The 20,630-nt window shown below is 42.5% G+C and overlaps 1 protein-coding gene across 6 annotated transcripts in view; it reads right to left on the reverse strand.

The window, feature by feature from the left end:
* Positions 1-20,630, reverse strand: part of mvb12ba (multivesicular body subunit 12Ba) — an 80,207-nt gene that overhangs the window by 50,136 nt on the left and 9,441 nt on the right. For 5 of the 6 annotated variants that reach the window (XR_015067682.1, XM_085925433.1, XM_085925432.1 and 2 more), the window contains 3 exons: positions 10,296-10,403; positions 8,668-8,764; positions 6,758-6,887 (listed from right to left, as the gene is read on the reverse strand). Coding sequence is in view for 5 of the 6 variants with exons in the window: in XM_085925433.1 (XP_085781559.1) it covers positions 6,758-6,887; positions 8,668-8,764; positions 10,296-10,403 (335 nt within the window). In the remaining variant the exon portion in view is untranslated. The remainder of the gene's footprint in view (positions 1-6,757; positions 6,888-8,667; positions 8,765-10,295; positions 10,404-20,630) is intronic. The other variant, XM_085925435.1, reaches the window with a different exon arrangement.

Genomic DNA, 20,630 nt, shown 5'->3' on the forward strand with positions numbered 1-20,630 from the left:
GCTGTTTCAAGAAGATTTGATGTGCCTCCCAGTACAATCTCCAGAGTGTGGAGGAGATTCCAGGAGACAGGCAGTTACTCTAGGAGAGCTGGACAGGGCCGTAGACTGTCCTCATCCCATCAGCAGGACTGATATCTGCTGCTTTGTGCAAGGAGGAACAGGTTGAGCACTGCCCGAGCCCTACAGAATGACCTCCAGCAGGCTACTGGTGTGAATGTCTCAACCCAAACAGTCAAAAACAGACTTCACAAGGGTGGACTCAGGGCACGACGTCCTGTAGTGTGCCCTGTGCTCACTGCTCAGCACCGTGGAGCTCGATTGGCATTTGCCATAGAACACCAGAATTGGCAAGTCCGCCACTGTCGCACTGTGCTTTTCACAGATGAGAGCAGGTTTACCCTGAGCACCTGTGATAGACGTGAAAGGGTCTGAAGAAGCCAAGGAGAGCGCAATGCTGCCCGCAACATCATTCAGCATGACCGGTTCGGTGGTGGGTCAGTGATGGTCTGGGGAGGCATTTCCATGGAGGGACGAACAAACCTCTACAGGCTAGAGAACGGCAGTCTGACTGCCATTAGGTATCGGGATGAAATCTTTGCACCCATGGTCAGACCCTACGCTGGTGCAGTAGGTCCTGAGTTCCTCCTGATCCACAACAATGCCCAGCCTCCTGTGACAAGAGTATGCAGACAGTATCTGGAGGATGAAGGAATTGACACGGCTGAATGGCCCTCACGATCACCTGATCTAAACCCAATAGAACACCTCTGGGTAGTGATGGGTCCGGCGACACCGATGCGTCGGCGCATGTGTTGAGCTTGTAGAGCGAAGCCCAGTGTCGAGCTGCAGTATAGTCTGTCAAGGAAGCTCTGTTAAAAGAAGCGCACCGTCAACGGGATGGATCTGCTAAAACGATCTCATCTTTTGCGGTTCAACGTCGATGTTATGAGGAATTATGGAGCGGCCCCAACTCAAAATAAAGGTTTCTAATGTGTGGGACCATTTTGATATCAGATCGGAAAATAAGGTATTTGTTTTAATTAGCTTGTTGTTTAATCATGTTTCAGAGTTTCCATTTGATATATCTGAATTCAAATTATTTTCACAGTGACTCTTATTCATATTATTTCCTGCAGATTAAATGTCATTTCAAAGTGACTCTGAGTTTACTATTCATATTTTCTACAGGTTAAATGTCGAGTTTGTTATACCAAACTTTCCTATTTAAATAAGAGCACCTCCTCAATGCTGAGGCATTATAGGGCCAGACATAAACCTGAAGTCCAAGATACACCCAACATTAACTTAGGTATACAGCCAGTTTACAACTTACAGTTGCTTTCTTGATAATTAATTCCTATTAATTTATTATTTACCTTATTATTAACCATCAACCTTCCAGGAAGCAGATGGATTAGGCTGTGCTGAATTTCATTTTGAAGGACTGCCAGCCCCTCAGTGTTGTAGAAAATGAAGGTTTCAGGGAACTGGTTCAGGTCCTTCAGCCCTCATATATTTTGCCAACCAGAGAGGTTTGTACCATCTAAAGTAGTAGTTGATATCTCCAATTTATTTAATCTTTAAATATATTGATTTGCTTTTGATTTGACTTCACTTGGTGTCATTTTCAGACCATCAAAGAAATGTTGGCTAAAACGTATGAGGAACGAGTGAAAACGGAAGTACAGCAAGCTGTGGCAGTTAGTTTAATAGCTGACATGTGGACATCTGTTAACAGGGAGGCTTACTTGGCTCTTACCGGTCACTACATTAATGAGAATATGCAGTTGTGTACATCTGTTTTGGGTGTGCAATACTTTCAACAAACTCACACTGCTGACAATTTGGCCCAAGCCAAAAGGGGCATGATGGAGGACTGCGCCATAACCAGTAAAGTGTCTTGTGACCGACGCAGCACCAAACATGATTGCATCCACTAAACAGCTCCACTTTTGTCACTCAATTTGCATTGCACATAGTCTCTATTCAATAGTTGGGAAGTCATGTGATCAGATCCCCACACTTGCATCCATCAGACACAAAGCTAGGGACATTGTCACATACTTCCGATAGAGCACTACAGCCAAGGAGAAGCTTGCTCAAGTGCAGCAACAGATGGGACAACCAACCCTGAAACTCATCAATGAGGTGCCAACACGCTGGAACAGCACCTATGAAATGCTGAAAAGGCTACACAATGAGAGGGAACCAGTGTGGGTATGTCTGGCCTCTTTAAAAAAGGATTTGACTCCACTTACAGCTGATGAGTTCACCATCATAGAAGAAACGCTTCTTGTGCTTGCTCCTTTCCATCAAGCGACAGTGGAGTTGTCTGAAGAGAGTCGAGTGTCAGGGTCAAAGGTCATCCCGATGAAAATGCTACGTATGTCTTGCACTAGAACAAAATGCTTCAACCTTGCACACACAGGCAACCATACACCTGCATGAACACCTGAAGCGTCGAGTCACAGACACTGCTTCCAATCTGGAGTCATTAAGTGTGTTGACCCTAGCAACACTTCTAGACCCCAGATTTAAATCACTTGGGTTCTGTAGTTCCTCCAAGTGCAATGAGGCCATCAATAGACTGCGCTTGGAATGTGTGTCTGTAATCAAATGCACAAATGAGCCGCAGCCGGGACCGTCTTCACAACAGCGGTCTGCACCCACTTCAGGTATGCTATTCTGCATTATTTGCTTATTGTTTTTGGAAATCATGTACTAAAATGCCAATTCATTTTCCTTAGATAACCTTTGGCAACATCTGTACAGTGAAGTGGTCAGACAAAGCAACAATGCCACAGCCAATGCCATCCTGGAGGTTCAGAAATACCTGGCAGAGGGCAATATTGCCAGGTCCCAGGATCCTATTAGATACTGGAACAATCAGAAGACCAATTTCCCAAACCTCTTCCAACTTGCATTGACATTTCTCTGTACTCCAGCTTCATCTGTGCAGTGTGAGCGGATGTTTTCCACAACAGGAGAAATTATGTCCAAAAAACGGAACAAGCTTACTTTTAAGACATTGGAAAGAAAAAAAATTAATAAAAATTTGTAAAAAAATAAAAATCCCAGGACACACGCATCCTCTTACATGTTCACATCATTGATTGACTGTAACAAAAAATAAAATGTATTTTAAATGTACATGAATATAATACATATGTATAAATATAAATACATATATGTTATATTTTACGATATAATATATAATTACTTAAAGGAATTCATGTATATACCGTAATTTTCGGACTATAAATCGCTCCGGAGTATAAGTCGCACCAGCCATAAAATGCACAATAAAGTGAAAAAAACATATATAAGTCGCACCGGAGTATAAGTCGCACGTTTGGGGCAAATTTGTCAAAATCCAACACCAAGAACAGACATGAACCAGCAACAAAAGGCTAACTGATATGGTATGATTCAAATAACTATAACAAATAACACATTTATTAAACCATCTGTGTCACTCCAAATCATTAAGGCCATCGATCGAGTTCGTCTTCCTTAATGTAAATAGGTCCGACGTCAGCGGCGCGTTGCATTTCAAATTTTTCCACAGGCCCATATTACTATATAAACTATGTATGAAATAATAATGATATAAACAACAATTTTATCGAACTATCCGTGTCACTCCAAATCTTTAAATCCATCGGAATCTTCGTCTTGTGCCACTTAAAAAAATCAACACACACACACACACACACACACACACACACACACACACACACACACACACACACACACACACACACACACACACACACACACACACACACACACACACACACACACACACACACACACACACACACACACACACAGCTGTTGACGCCGGAAAGACTACGTGCGCCGCTGAAATCAGACCAGATGCATCAAATAAATGTAATGTAAAGAACAATTTTAACAAACCATCCGTGACACTCTAAATCATTAAATCCATCGGAATATTTATCCTCGGTGTCCAAAAAAAAAAAAGAGAAAAATACACAGCTTTTGACTCCGGAAACTACGTGGGCTGCTGACGTCAGACTAGATATATCAAATAAATGTAATATATACAAGAACTTTAACTATGTCACTCCAAATCATTAAATCCACCGGAATGTTCATCCTCTGTGTGAAAAAAACAAACAACCCAGCTGTCGATTGCGGACCTACGTGCGCCGCTGACGTCAGCCTCGTCGTCAGCCTTGTCAGTTGCGGCCCCAATTATTCCACAGATCTATATTGTAGCTACCAAAGTACCAGGCAAGACGTGGGTTTGGTAACGGCTATTTATTTCACAAATCAAGAACTCAACATATGAGCCAACACACGCAAGCGCCCTAGATCGCTCTTCTTGTCCGCCCCCCCCCCTGCTGCCTTCACGGCCTTGCTAGACAATCGGAAATTACTGAAGTTAACGACATAGACATTGCTACTCTAAATAAACTATATATCAAATAACTATAACATAAATAACAAGTTTATCGAATCATCTGTGTCACTGTGGCGGTGTAAAAACACTTAGTTCTCCGCGCAAGTTAACAAGTGGAAATGCTGTGACGAAAGTAGCGCCAAAATGCTGCCAGAAATAAGGCCGATGTCGCATCACTGCTGCCAGTTAGTTAGCGTTACAGAGGCAAGCTGATTTCCGTAAGATGCCGTCGCGGCGGGCGAATGCTCTCGAGTCGCCGAGGCTAACATTGTCCGGCAAAGCTGGCCGGCTGCTTTCCTACACCCCACCCCATATATAAACAACATTTTCTCAATGGATTTACACGACTCACAAAAATGATACTTTCGAAGGAAAAAAACCCCAAATCTGCGGATCTGTGGAAAATTCTCATCCCTGGTTTTCATAGCATTAGTGTCAGTCTTTCTGCTAATTTTAGAGCTGTGCGTTTTGTTTTCACTTCTTATGGGCGTATTTTGAGTAGTTGTATCAGATGAATTGCATGGAGGGGGGAAAACAATAATGTGTTAAATGCAGTCGTTAGCTTCTCACTAACGCTAGTATTCGCCTCCTGGTTAACTTGACTGCAGTGCTTGTTTACAAGACGTGTTCATAAATTGTATGTTGGGATTTATTTTGTCACGCGTTATGTATGTATGGACAAGTCTTTTGCCGTTGACATCTTTTAATCAATCAAGACATTTGCGGCGGAAGTAAATGCCACCTCAGCTAAAAAACTACAAAGATGTCAACCGGAAAGGGAGGTGCACATCTTGCGGCCTGGTGGGAGTGGGGTGTGAAGTATCCTATTTGCATTCGAACAGTTGCTTCAGACATGGACATGTTCTTGCTTAAGCAGTGGTCACGTCTGGCACGCCAGGATTTGAGTCCCTGGCGGTGATGAGACTGCGTACAGACAGAAGGTGGAGCGGATGGTCCACTGGTGCAGCCAAAACCACATGGAGCTGAACCCGCTCAAGACCGTGGAGATGACAGTGGACCTCAGGTGAGACCCTTCACCACTTTCACCCCTCACTATCCACATTAATGCTATTCTCTCCACAGACACCTTCAAGTTCCTGGGAACCACAATCTCTCAGGACCTGAAATGGACCGGCCACATAGACTGTCCGGAAGAAGGCTCATCAGAAGCTGTACTTCCTGAGACAGCTCAAGAAATTCAACCTGCCGCGGGAGCTGCTGAAGACCTTCTACACTGCTATCATCCAGTCTGTCCTCTGCACCTCCATCACTGTCTGATTTGGATCGGCCTCCAAACATGACAAGCAGAGACTGCAACGGACAATCAGGACTGCAGAAAAGATAATTGGAATCCACCTCCCATCTATCCAAGACTTGTACCTGTCCAGGACCAGGAAACGTGCAAGTAACATCTCTACAGACCCTTCTCACCCAGGTTGCAGTCTGTTTGAACTATCCCCTCCGGACGTCGTTGTAGAGCTCTGTACACCAAAACCAGCTGACACAGAGACAGCTTCTTCCCCCAGGCTGTTGCTCTGATGAACTCACACCACTCTTAGAGTCTCAGAGTCATTGCTGTGCAATAACATCCTGATCTCCACACCTTTTGTGAATTGTCTACACTGTTTGTACTGTGTCCTCTCTGCATCCATTGCAGCCTGGTCATCCTGGAAGAGGGACCCTCCTATCTGTGGTCTCTTCTCAAGGTTTCTCATTTACCCTCGTTGGAGTTTTGAGTTTTTCCCTGCCCTCCTGGGAGTTTAAGATCAGGGGATGTTTGAGAATATTTGTCATTTTTCACATGTCCTGAGTGTTAGTCACCTAAATGTTGAACAGAGGCTGTGATGTACTGAAGTCAAATTCCTTGTTTGGCACGCTCAAACATGGCGAATAAAAACTCTTGAATCTTGAATGTAGTGTTACTGATGGTAGTCTTTGTGACTTTGGTTCTAGCTCTCTGCAGGTCATTAACTAGGTCCCTCTGTGTGGTTCTGGGATTTTTGTTCATCTTTCTTGTTATTTTCACACCACGAGGTGAGATCTTGCGTGGAGCCCCAGATCGAGGCCATTCATTCAAGTTTACTGAAATTGATGGAGATTGGACTTTGCATCATAATGTGTGTCACTGTGTTTTGGACAGATATGAATAAATGTCTAAATGTCTAATAAATGTAAAATGTCAAACTGTTCAATGAAACCCTAGTTGTGGCCCACTCTATATGCATATAGATTTTTGGGAGTGTTGGTGGGGACATTTTTTTGCATGTATTGATGACAATTGCAATAGAAAACAATATTGGGGGGAAAACACTTAATGCAGAGACAAACCCAATGAAGGTGTATTGTGGTGGAGCCTGCTTTGATCTTCCCAGAATACGAATATCACAGATGGCTGCCTCTGTAGAGTCTCTTGGAATAAACTTGATACAGAGTCGCCTCTTCCTGAATGCCTGTTCCTCTACACAATAAAAAACACCAAAACAAGCAAGAGTTACAGGCCATATTGATTTTCATGTTTTCTAAATTAAAACAAAGACCACTTAGTCAAAGGTCAAGTCACATCTACTTTTGCCTAGTTGCTAAGCCACTCTAAGCAACTCTTAAATCAAAACTTGTTGCGATAAATGCCAGTTTTAACCCTAGACTGATTCCCAAACTTCCATCATGTCTTTCATTTTCAAAGGTCACAAATATGAGAGTCAAATCAGGTCTCTCTCAAAGGACCCAAGAAGATAAGGCGAGACAGCCGAACTAATGACTGATGATGAAAAAAGTAGGGGCCAGAGTAGAGCTCGGCAATCAGTCAAAATGTAATCACGATTCTTATTTTAGCTTCTCTCAATCTTAAAAACATTATAATCAAACAAAAATGACTCATGAGCTGAACAGCACAAGCTCCCGATGTAGTGAAAGTACACTGAATGCACAATGTTACTTGCAGAGCAGGCGTGTCACAATATGTAAAGGAATGAGCCGTCTCTCTGCAGCTAAAGTGTCCTGTCACGCCTGTCTACACGCGTGTCTATTTCCTTTCACCGGTCACCAACATACACAAACACGACACATTTTGAGAGGCTTTATGTAAGCTGAGTTAAGATGAGGGGATGTTGAGAATAATTGTCTACTTTGCCCATGTGAAGCCTGAAACTTGTCTGCGATTAAGGCTATATACGTAAATAAGCTTGACTTGTCGTTATATGTTCAATTGAAATTGAAAAGGGTGCATTTGACTTACATTTCCCCTGAAGTCCAAGTATGGGCTTAACACCCCCGCCACCTATCCGAAAAGGAGGTGCTTTAAACAACAACACTCCGCTGAAGGAACACTTTCTTGCTGGAAGTCCGGTGCTCCGGGGGTTGTGGCACGATCCGGGGCAAGGCCCAAGAAGCAAGAGTGGCTCAATGAGGAGGCTCACCCCAGACTGTTGCCACTCAGCGCGAAGGCTCGCGGCGGATGGCGGCGGAAGCCCATGGCTCAGCGTGAGGGCTTGTTGTGCATGGCATCGGAAGCCCGTGGCTCGCGTCAGCCGTGTTTCAATTGAATGCCGTGGATTGCGTCGACCGTCAATTTCGGATAAATAACGGCAAGGTGACCACCGAATGTCGGCTTGTTGGAAAGATTGGGAGCACCAGCAAGGAGGCTGACCTTTCAGCTGTGTGGCCGTTTTAAGCACCTTTTCCAAAAGGCGGCAGAGGTGTTGATCCATACGTGAAATTCAGGCGAAATGTAAGTCAAATGAACCCTTAGCAATTTATAAATAAACTGGGCTAGTTTGTGAGAAATGAACAATCTTCGCTTTATTGTCCCTTTAAAATGAATAATAATTAATGACCGTATTTTCCACACTATAAGGCGCACTTAAAAGCCTTAAATTTACTCAAAAAACCACAGTGTGCTTTATAATCTGGGGGCGCCTTCTATATGGATCAATTGATGAATTTGTTGAGCCATACTGGTTGTACACAGCTCTCTACCAAAATGTTTCAGTACGACTAGTAAATCACAAGGTTGCATCACTTTCAGCATTACAGCAACCGTGGTCAGGGGTTTCTAAAATAAAACATTCAATGAAGGTGCGCTTTATAATCCAGTGTGCCTTATAGAGCGGAAATTACTGTATATATTATAATTAATTATAATTGCATACACTAATTATATTCTGAGTTGAGTTTCCCTTTTCAAATCCTTTTCGGTTGCATCGTGTAAACATTACTCACGACTTGAGGTGGTGACTTACGAGTGTCAACAGTCTCCTGGATTGGAATAAAGCCCACAGGCAGGGTGTCCTTTATATCGATCAGCTTCATGTCAACAAGAACATTACCTAAATGGCTCTGTAAGAACAAGAAAAGAATTGTGGGTGGAAACGAAAAGCAAGAGAAAGTCAGGTATCAGATAATAGAACAGATCTTAATTTAGTGAAGGTGGAGGACTTCACATATGTTCTTCTTATTCTTTATTATTCTATTTTATTCTGCCCATTTTTTGTTCTGCATTTCCTGCCACATTTTTCTTCTGATTTACTCAACTTCAATTTTAAAATTTATGTCATCTAGGGAACTGTTTTATTCTTGTTTCAAAATGTTTACAATTTAATTTTCACCGCAAAATCCCATTCATTCGCAACAGCCAAAGTGTCATAAATACATCACTTATATTTGAAATTCAAAATATTTAGCTCATCCATAACCTTGGGAACAAACTTCTACATTAGAATAATTCTAAAAAAAACATCCATCCATATTCCACCATGTATGTGCTCAAGTACTCATCAATGCTTTTTGGCACTACTAATGGGTTTCTGACTGTGTGAGTGGTCATTGAACGCATCCCAGGTCTACTACAGAACGTGAGCAAGTATCTAAAAAAATAAAAGAAAAAAAAACGTTGTTTCTCAAGATGGAAGTCGGCTTGTTGGAAAGATTGGGAGCACCGGACCTCCAGCAATGAGGCCGACCTTTCAGATTAATGTGGCCGTTTAAAGCACCTTGTTTTCGAATAGGGGCGGAGATGGTACCCCATACGTGGACTTCAGAGAAAAAGTCAAATGAACCTTTACCAATTTCAATTGAATATTTAACGTATGAACAATTCAGCTGACATAAAGCCTCTCGGAATGCGTCGTGTTTGCAGATGATAGTGACTGATGGGAGGGAATGGACAGATATAGAGGGCATTTTAGCTGCAGAGAGGCTGCATTTCTTGCTTTTTAATTAGCCACAGAGAGGCTCATCCTTGTGATATGTTAGAGTCATCATCAGTAGACATCTATAATACTATAGTTCCAGCTTGAAAATACGAATGTCTCTTTCGAAGTCAACGTGCTGAAAACGTGACTCCACGTCCAACTCCTTCACACATAAGCAGAGGCATCCCTAGTAGGGAGAACAGGAGAGGGGCTTGGTCCCTACGAGGATGTACAGATTTTAAAATGGTGTCAGATTCAAAGTGATATTTCAGTTTGACTTTTAATACGTTACACAAACACAACAATTTAGTTTTCATAATTAACTAAATATATCGCAGTTTATAGGTCTGTACCTACCTTAAAACAAAATATGAGGGCCTCCAAATATGGTCCAAAATTTAGTGTGCAATTTCTGGATCCCAAAAGTGGGCATGGCGCACAAAATTTGATTGGCCATAACTCAAAAAACATTTTAGCTGAGGTTCAAAATGTTGGTTATTTTATTTGACATTATGAGCTACTAATAGAATAAAAATCAAGAAAACTTTTGACTCGACATAGAATAACCAAATGAGCATCAAACAATAATCTTTAGTCTTCTTTTGAAAAACACAGATTTTTTTATGTGGATCCATTATCATTGTTTCATGCACAGATAACAGGATTAGTACATTTACATTTTCTTTTGAGAATACCCTGGTGAAGCACAGGTATCTGGTCACCTTGGACTTGAAAAGTCCATCTTTCCACAGATCAGCATCCAGACCATCAGATGTTGTTGAAACCTAGAATCAACAGAATAGTCACTGATTAGCATGGTTTGGAATTAGGGCTGTCACGATGAGTTGACTTGGATCAAAATCTAGAAATCTAGTATCTTATTATTTTTACTGTTTTTCTCTCGAAACTGCCTTATCTCCCCGTCTTCCTCTGGCTGTATGCCTGTCTGAAATGCACAAGCCCAGTCGTGGTAATTCCGGTGATTCATGATGCATTGTGGATAATTCAGTGTCATGGCCAACCAACATTAGCGCTAGCAAAAGAGTCCAAAAGTTCGGACAGATTTCACTAGGAATACTTTACAAGATGCAAACCTTCCTTTCATGGTAACATAGCAGTGGAGAACAGGCATCTAAAAAGGAAGCAGGTTGTGACTGATGCCTTATTTAATTTCTGACATAGAAACAGTTGTGTCTGGAGGCTAGGTTAGTAGACACGCAGGCTACCATGGTAGCATGTGTCTGATGGAACACTACAAAGTCGTGGTATGCGAATATATTGTAACATTCGCTGTGGAATACAGAGGAATTAGTTAGTGAATTCACGTTTATTAACAACCAAAACAGTTTTGGTGTGCTAATGGTGGGCTTACACCTAATGATTTTCACTGTCTCAGACTAAAAGCCAAATGTAGTTTTTTTTATTTATTTTTTTTAAGAGTTTTTGTGGAGTCTCCTGAAATTGATATTATGGCAAAAGTGAGGATCACATTTATTCCATGACTGTGCCAACATCTGTGGCAAGTCTTCAAAGCAACAAAGGATATTATGATGCAAAAAAGGCCACACATACAACTCGACCCCTAACTGCTTGGCTGCTGTTGAGAGACCTGGTCCTGAGGTGTGCCCAGTGACGTGCGGTGAGGTTCATGACTGACGTCAAGGTAAAATTTGTCCGACACCTAACCGTGTCACAAAAAAGGTTGGGAAACGCTGCTCTAGATGAGCTAATTCATTATTTAATTTGAACTATTATAATTGAAATCCCATATCATCAGTCTTCACACATAAAAACACTCAATAAAGCACATGGAATCAAAAACTTGTTTTTGATCGTGCGTACAACTCCGTTTGAAAAGACATGGTCCGAAGTCCCGTTGTCCGAATCAAACCTTTTAACTCCGGAGTTGGTCTTCTTTTACTGATGACCTCCTGCTTTGACCAAAAATCCATAGTGGAAAATCGTTTGAATATGTAATCCTCCATTGTAAAACGAAATGTAAAAACAAAAAAAACGAACAAATGCAAACGAAATAAATGGACGACTGCTCCTCAGTTGCTCACTGTAAATTTGAACAGGAGATCACTTATTCTACAGGTGGGCGCATGAAGCATCCTGGGATCACTAGCACCCCTGCCATAAGGCTGTAGAAGTTTTTTTTCGTTGTCTCCATAAGGAATCTTTTCAAAGCTGTTTTTCATCTAAAGAAACACGACGTTACAGACAGATAACAAAAAACACTAGATATTATATACATCATCTTATCTACGGAAATTAGTTAATATAGCCACAGTGTTTGATCACTTAAACAGCGACAGAGACAGACAGCAGTTCAGTCTAACTGCATAGCTTGTCAGCATAGGTAGCCAGGAGATTACGTAATCCTCAGAGGAGGCAATGCAGGAAGTTGCCTCTTCCGACCAAATCGTCTTCGGTTTTAAAATAACTATAAAAATTCAGATATTTTGGTTCAAAATTATACAAAACTACTGAAATGAAAAGGAAAATGACTTTATAATAGAAACAATTGAATTTGTTTTTTTTCCCTTTTCATGATGGCAGGGGAGGCCTTGCCTCCTCTGACCGCACATCACTGGGTGCGCCATAATATAAAATATTTCTAAAAATTGATTATAAATCATTAAAATATGTACATGTATTGATATTTATTTGTATATGTATTGTATAGATACGTTTGGGTTGGGGCTACCTAACCCAAATGTACGTATATAACCCTCTCACCAGCAGGGTTAGGTGGTGTGAGGCCTGGTACTGAGGTCTGTCGCAATATAAAATAATTCTAAAATGTATTAGAAATCATTAAAATATGTCCATGTAGTGATATTTATCTGTATATGTATTATATACGTACATTTACAATATTTTATAACCAGCGCCGGCCCCACATTGTGTCGTTCATGCTTGTTCGCGTTTTAGTGTTTTTCTGCACAAACAGCTGCATGTGTGACGACGCACATGATCTGCATCTGCCCAGCCTGAGTGCCAGCCAGAACGCGGCCTGACTGTTTTGTGATGTTTTGACGAATTGCAACCAGTCTGTCTGCGCCCACTGTTGTCTGAGAATCGCCGAACACCCTCTGCGCCGGTTCATCGACTCTATGGAGGTTTTTTTGTGTGTTTTTTAGTTTTCTAGTGTAAATGTTTTAGTGTTCTTTGAATTGAGCAATGTATTTACTTTCTTTGATCGTTACAGGTAAATTATTCCATAGCTTTACCCCATTGACAGATATGCACATGCTTTTGAGGGTGGTGCGCACCTTAGATTGTAAAAGATTCCCTCTCCTTCTTAGATTGTAACCACTTTTGCCTTCTATGAACCATTTTTGTATATTATTAATTTGTTTTTAGCTTTATAAATTATTTGTGTGGTCTTGAAATCTACCAAATCCATAAATTTTAATGTTTGTAAATTAATAAATAATTACATTGTTGATAATTCTAATTGCCTTTTTCTGCATTGTGCATACAGTCTTTAGGGTGGTTTTGTAGGTATTACCCCACACCTCAAGACCATAGGACATGTAAGGAAGAAAAAGCGAGCAGTATAAAGTGTACATTGTTTTATGGTTCAGTAAGCGTCTGACTTTACAAAGTATACCAACGATCTTTGCCAATTTTGAACAGATGCGTTTCACTTGCGATTTCCGGCTGAGACTGTGGTCAATTATTACTCCCAGAAAGGAGTTTTCATAAACTCTTTCTAATCTGGTGTTATCACACAATACTTCAATAGTTATGTCTTATGGAATTTTTCGTTTCCCAAAAATCATAAAATTGGTTTTCTTTATGTAATGAGATGATTTATTTAAGTCAAACCACAGTTTTAGCTTGGCAAGCTCATCAGAGACAGTCTTCATTAGTTGTTGTAGGTTGTCTCCTTCACAAATGATATTTGTGTCATCAGCAAAAATGACAAATTTCAAAATATTAGAGGTGTTAATAATATCATTAATATAAAATATGAATAATTTTGGTCCCAATACTGATCCTTGTGGAACACCGCAGGTTATATTTAAAAGCATTGATTTTTTTCTCTCCCATCTGCACGAACTGTTGCCTATGTTCTAAGTAGGTTTTTATCCAACTGAACCCTATTCCCCTAATCCCATACTTTTCCAGTTTTTGAAGCAAAATGTCATGATTAATTGTATCAAAGGCCTTTTTAAGGTAAAAAAATACTCCTATGGCAAATTTCTTGTCGTCAATGCTTGTTGTCAGTTCTTCCACAAGGTCAATTAGAGCTAAAGATGTAGATCGCTTTGGCCTAAAACCAGATTGACTATCAGTTAATATCTCACACTTATCAATAAAACTGTCCAATCTAACAGCAAATATCTTCTCCAAGATTTTGGAAAATTGGGGAAGCAATCAGACTGGCCTGTAGTTGGTGTAAAGATTCTTCTCACCGGCCTTATAGATGGGAACGACTTTGGCTATTTTCATCTTTGTGGGAAAGGAGCCCAGTTTCAGTGAGAGGTTGCAGATATGTGCTATGGGATCTGCTATAGCTACGATTACATGTTTAATGAAGAATATATCAATATCCTCACAGTCCCTTGATGTTTTGTTCTTAAGTTGGTTAACAATATCAATTATTTCAGTTTTGTCTGCATCACTCAGAAAGATGGTAACTGGGTTTTGTTCCCCAAAACATTGTGATACACCTCCCCTTTGTGGAGGGATTATCTCATCTGCCAGCTTGGGCCCTACATTCACAAAGAATTTGTTGAAGCCTGCCACCACTTCATCACTATTTTTAATTATCTTACCATTTTCAAAGAATTCATTTGGGAATCCAGCATTCGTTTTTTTTCTTCTTATAATTGAGTTTAAAATATTCCATGTGCCCTTTATGTTATTTTTATTTGTTTCCAACAATTTACTATAATAATCTTTCTTACATTTTCTAGGAATTTCTGTACGTTTATTTTTTATATCTTTTATATTTAATTTCTTTCTCCTCAGTTCTGTGTTTAATAAATTCTTTATATAATTTATTCTTTTTTTTGCAGGCATTCAACAGACCTCCAGTGAACCACAAGTTATCTGGTCGTTTTGAAGTTTTCTTTGGTTGCTGAGTTGGACAGTTTTTATGATATAAAGTCAAAAAAGTATTTAGGAATACATTATAGGCTGAATCAACATCCTCTTTTTCATAAGCATTCCTCCAGTGTTGAGCTATCAGATCATTCCTAACTGATAGAAATGATCGACCGGTAAATTGAGAGCTTTGCCTTTTAGCTCAGCTCTCTCTTCACCACGACGGACCGGTACAGAGTCCTCATCACAACCAACGCTGCACCGATCTGCCTATCGATCCCACGCTCCATCCTGCCCTCACTCGTGAACAAGACCCCAAGATACTTGAACTCCTCCACTTGGGGCAGGATCTCAAACTTCCGGGTTGCTATTGTTTGGTGGCCGTTTGTCTACTGTCGATCATCGGACACGTAAGTATGGCTGCGGATCAAGAGGTTTGTACGGCTTCGTGCACCCTTCTGTTAGAGAGGCTGTCCCTGCTAGAGGGACGTGTCCGCCAGTTAGAGCGGAACAGTGCGATAACAGTAGATGTGGTGGACACAGTTGCGGACTGTAGTCAGCCCGCTAGCCCCGTTAGCATTAGCCCCAAGCGGCTTGCTAATCGCGATGAGCTAGGTAAGACGCATAGCCGTCCAAAGTCATCTCGGTCTACTGGCCCTCGCACCTTGATCATAGGTGACTCCATCACCCGAAATATCACGCTTAAAAATCCAGCCACGGTCATGTGTATTCCTGGGGGCAGAGCACCCGACATAGAAGCTAATCTTAGGGAGCTGACTCGCAATAGGACTAGTCAACAGCGTAGTTCCAACAACACTAGCTACTCGGACATAGCTAGACAGGTCAGCGCCAATGGTGTTAGGATGAGGCAATCTGAGATCACAAAGAAAAACATAGCAAGGACTTGTGATCTCGCCAGAAAGATGAGTCGGCAACGAGTATTTGTCTCTGGCCCCCTGCCTGGGAGAGGCTCTGATGAAAGGTTTCGTAGATTAGTCTCCCTTAATTGATGGATGGCTGGGTTCTGTAAAAAGCAGGTACTGTATTTTATAGAAAACTGGTCCTCCTTCTGGGGCCTTCTGTTACTACTCGATCTTAGTGCTGCCTTCGACACTGTAGACTTTGATATTTTATTAGAGCGTCTTAAAGGTTGTGTTGGTATTTCAGGGTCAGCACTATGCTGGTTTAACTCATATCTATCAGACAGGACACACCGAGTGGTCCATGGCAATTCGTCCTCTGAGCTCTATAAGGTTATGTGTGGTGTCTCACAGGGATCGGTACTAGGACCAATTCTATTTAATAATGATATGATTCCGCTTGGGGACATAATACGTAAATATAATATTAGTTTTCAATGTTACGCGGATGACACCCAATTATATATGCCGTTATCAATGACAGATCCGCGGGACTGTTGTAATCCTGAGGCGTGCCTCGCGGAGATCAAGCAATGGATGTCTCTCAACTTCCTTCGTCTTAACCCAGATAAAACTGAGATGTTGATAATTGGTCCAGCTCGTTATCAACATTTATTTAAGGAAACCACTATAACTATAGATAACTGTACTATCACTCAGAGTGATACTGTAACTAATCTCGGGGTAATATTTGACCAAACGCTCTCCTTTCAAAAGCACATTAAGAATATAACCAGAATTGCATTTCAAAGTCAAAGTCCGCTTTATTGTCAATTTCTTCACATGCCAGGCACACAAAGAGATCGAAATTACGTTTCCCACCGTCCCACGGTGACTAGACAGTACACAACACTCACATCAAACAGCACAAAGAGTAAAAACGAACAGACAAGAGCAACAAATAAGTAATAAGCAAATAACCCAAATAATAAACAATAAATAAATAAATAGACAAATACCAAATAAATAAATTGGTATAGACAAATAAATAGACAAATAAATTCGTAAATAGACAAACCTTCGTAATATTGCTAAGATTCGCCCAATTCTCTCGACCGGTGATGTGGAAATTATTATACATGCGTTTATCACGTTGCGCCTGGACTACTGTAATGCATTATTCTCTGGTCTTCACAAGTCCAGCATCAAAAGTCTACAGTTAGTACAAAATGCTGCTGCAAAGCTGCTCTCACGGTCAAGAAAATTTGATCACATTACCCCAATATCAGCCAACTTACACTGGCTCCCGGTCCATTTAAGATGTGACTTCAAGGTTCTTCTATTAACCTATAAATCATTGCATGGCTTAGCGCCTTCATATCTTGTCGACCTAGTTGTTCCTTATGTTCCGTCTCGTAACCTTCGTTCGCAAAACGCTAGTCTTTAAGTGACACCGAGGGCCAATAAAATGTCTGTAGGGTCTAGGGCATTTTCTAATCGGGCTCCAGAGCTCTTGAATGCCCTACCAATGGATATTAGAACTGCTACCTCAGCAGAAACATTTAAGACACGTTTAAAGACATATTTCTATGATATGGCCTTTAATTAACCAGTAGTGGGCGATTTATTTTTGCTCCCTCTTCCCGACCCCACTTCCCCCACCCCTGCCCGGCTGGGGAGGTGGTTAGGTGACACCCAAGTTGACAGCGGCTATCTAGATTCTCGTGGACCAATTCAGATTGAGGGAACTGCAGCGGATTACCCTCCTCGAAGACACTGCCAGTACGATCGAGGGCTCCTCCGACAGCTCTTCGCGTTGGCCTGGACATCCACTTTTTGATTTCCATATAATGTATTTTATGTGCACTCTTTGCATCCATTGCAGTATGGTGATCCTGAAAGGGGTATCCTTCTGTGGTCCCTTCTCATGGTTTCGCAATTTTCCCATGGTAGGTTTTTTTTTAGTTTTTCCTTGCCTTTTGGGGAGCTCAAGATCAGGAGATGCTTTGAGAATAATTGTCAATTGTTTGTCTATGTGAAGCCCTTTGAGAATGCTTGTGATTTGGGGCAATACAAATAAACTTGACTTGACTTGGTATGCAGAAATTTGAATGAGGAAGTGTCTGTGTCACTGATTATCATGCAAACAGACACCTGCGTGCGCGTGAACTGGGAATGGACGGGGAGAACACCCTCGCACCCAATCATGAGTGCTCGCTCATGTGAGTGTTCCCGTTCATATGCGTTTCGTTTCTGTGACTCGGGCGCGGAGATACCCGTGACAGTGCCAGCGGACCACATATTATTGATTTTATGACAAAATGCTTTGAGCCAGTCTAAATTTAGACACGGGCCGGATTTGGCCTGCGGCCAGATTTTGGGCACGTCTGGTCTATATTATTTAGGCCTCTCACCGGCAGGCCTGCAGATTGTTCCGTACGTACAGGAGAATTAGTGCAAGGCAGCCAACATGGCCCAAAAGGCCAGGACGTTATGTAGCCAAGGGTGGAGGGGGGAAAGAGTTCAGGATCCTAACTTCATACTCCAACTACGCTGTTGGAGTATGAAGCTGTTGGTGAGTCTGGTGGTGCGGGAGCGCAGGCTTCTGTAACTCTTCCCAGAGGGCAGTAGGTCAAACAAAGTGTGAGCGGGGTGACTCACATCACACACAATCGTGGTCGCCTAGTGGGTGAGATGGGAGGTGTAAATGTCCTTCGGGGAGGGGAGTGAAGCACCAATAATCCTACTAGCTGTGTCCACTATGCGCTGCAGGGCCTTCATGTTGTATTCAGTGCAGCTACCACCCCACACAGCGATACAACTGGAGAGGGCGCTCTCAATGGTACCATGGTAGAATGTGGTCATGACGGCCGGTGGAGCACTTGCTGGCCTGAGTTTCCGCAAGAAGTACAGTTGGCGCTGAGCTTTCTTCGCCAGTGATACAGTGTTGGTGGTCCAGGAGAGGTCTTCACTGATGTGCACCCCCAGGAATCTGGTGCTGCTCACTCCACAGCACCGTTGATGGCAGGTGTTCGGTGGGACCCCTCCGGAAGTCAACAACAATCTCCTTGGTCTTGCTGACGTTTAGCAGGAGGTTGTTGTCTCTGCACCATGTGGCCAGAAGGTCGACCTCCAACCTGTATTGAGTCTCGTTGCGCTTGGTGATGAGACCCACCAGAGTCGTGTCGTCAGCAAATTTCAGCAAGCGGTTGTTGCTGTAGGTTGCAGTGCAGTCATGCGTCAGCAGGGTGAAGAGCAGCAGACTGAGCACGCAACCTTGGGGGGGGGGGGGGGGGCATGCTCAGCGTGATGCTGCTCGAGATATTGTCGCCAACACGTACTACCTGAGGCCTCTGACAGAGAAAGTCCAGTAGCCAGTTGCAGATGTAGGTACTGAGTCCCAGTTTGTCGAGTTTGCAGATTAGTCGCTGTGGTACAATGGTGTTGAATGCAGAACTAAAGTCCACAAACAGCAATCTCATACAAGTCTCTTTTTTCCAGGTGGGTGAGGGCTGAGTGGAGGGCGGAGCAGATTGCATCTTCAGAGGACCTTTTAGCTCGGTACGCAAACTGGAAGGGGTCAAGGGTGGGGGGGGGAAATTGGATCTGATGTGTGTCATGACAAGCCGCTCAAAGCACTTCATGATGATGGGTGTCAGTGCCACGGGGCGGTAGTTATTGAAGCAGGATAGAGCAGTTTTCTTCGGCACAGGTATGATGGTGGCAGTCTTGAAACATGATGGGTGCAGGGAAATGTTAAAGATGTCTGTGAAGACGCCCTTAAGCTCCTCAGCGCAGTCCTTCAGCGCTTGACCTGGGATGGTGTCTGGACCCGCAGCCTTACGGGTGTTGATAGCAGCAAGTGTCCTCCTCACGTTATCGGCAGAGAGGCACAGGGGCTGCTCATGTGGAGGGGGAGGGGTCTTCAGCGGGCAAGTGCCGTTCTGAGCGTCAAAGCGAGCAAAGAAGCGGTTCAGATCGTTGAGCAAAGGGATGTTGCCCTCACAGCTCTGTGGCGCGGGCTTGAAGTCCATGATGGTCTGAATGCCTTGCCATAGGCTTCGTGCGTTCCTGCTGTCTTTGAAGTGGGCAGTAATCCTGCAAGTGAATGCCTTTTTCGCATCCTTGATGCTCTGGGACAGGTTGGCCCTCGGTGTTCTCATGCCAGCTTCATCCCCAGCTCTGTAGGCTTTGTCTCTGGCCCTCAGCAGCCTGAGGACAGCCCCTGTCAGCCATGGCTTCTAGTTACCCCGAGTGATGATGTAGTTTGTGTGGGTCACATCATCAATGCACTTTGTGATGTAAGAGGTTACAGAGTCTGTATAATCCTCTATGTCTGTCTGATTGTTGCAAGTGGCTGCCCCCCTAAAGATTTCCCAGTCTGTTGTGTCAAAGCAGTCTCGAAGAGCATCAGAGGCTCCCACAGGCCACACTCAGGCCACCCCCTTCCCCAATGTGGGGAAAGGGGTGGCTTTGAAAGCTCCTTTATGTGTAATGTAGACCAGGTCCAGGAAGCTGTGTTTTTTTTTTGGGGGGGGGGGGGTTGAATACAGAAGATGAGGATTTTGATAAATTTGCGTATTTATATCAACTAACAATGTGAGTACATGACTAAATAGTAGAATAAAGTGCAACAGAACCAACTGCCTTGCTCCTGTGACTTTTTTTTTTTCTTTACCGTAAATCATGGCATGCGCCCTATAATGCAGTGCGTCCTATGTGTGGATTAAATACAGAAAAGACCCCGGAATAGAGTCTGCACATTTTAACCCGAAGCGCCTTATGGTGCGGAAAATACAGTAGGTTGTAGCTACCCCTGAAACATATAAACCCACGGTATCGCCTTTAATTTCCGTTGTTCCATTGTTTAAAAATATGTCAGGAATGCTGGGACAAGTTTAATTCAGGTTGAATGTACTATCATCATTGTCTTTATACATAGTTTAAAGAATTCAAGATGTAAGGTATTGATGGTGATATAGGAGCAGTTGCTTGCTGGTGCAATATGCTGTGATTTACATGATTCGATTAGTCGACTAATTGCAGCTACTACTAGTGATTAGTCGACGAGCAAAGTAATTGCTTGTGGCA

Source organism: Syngnathus leptorhynchus, chromosome 12 (assembly GCF_054491065.1).
Source record: "Syngnathus leptorhynchus isolate UIUO chromosome 12, UIUO_Slep, whole genome shotgun sequence".
NCBI lineage: Eukaryota > Metazoa > Chordata > Actinopteri > Syngnathiformes > Syngnathidae > Syngnathus > Syngnathus leptorhynchus.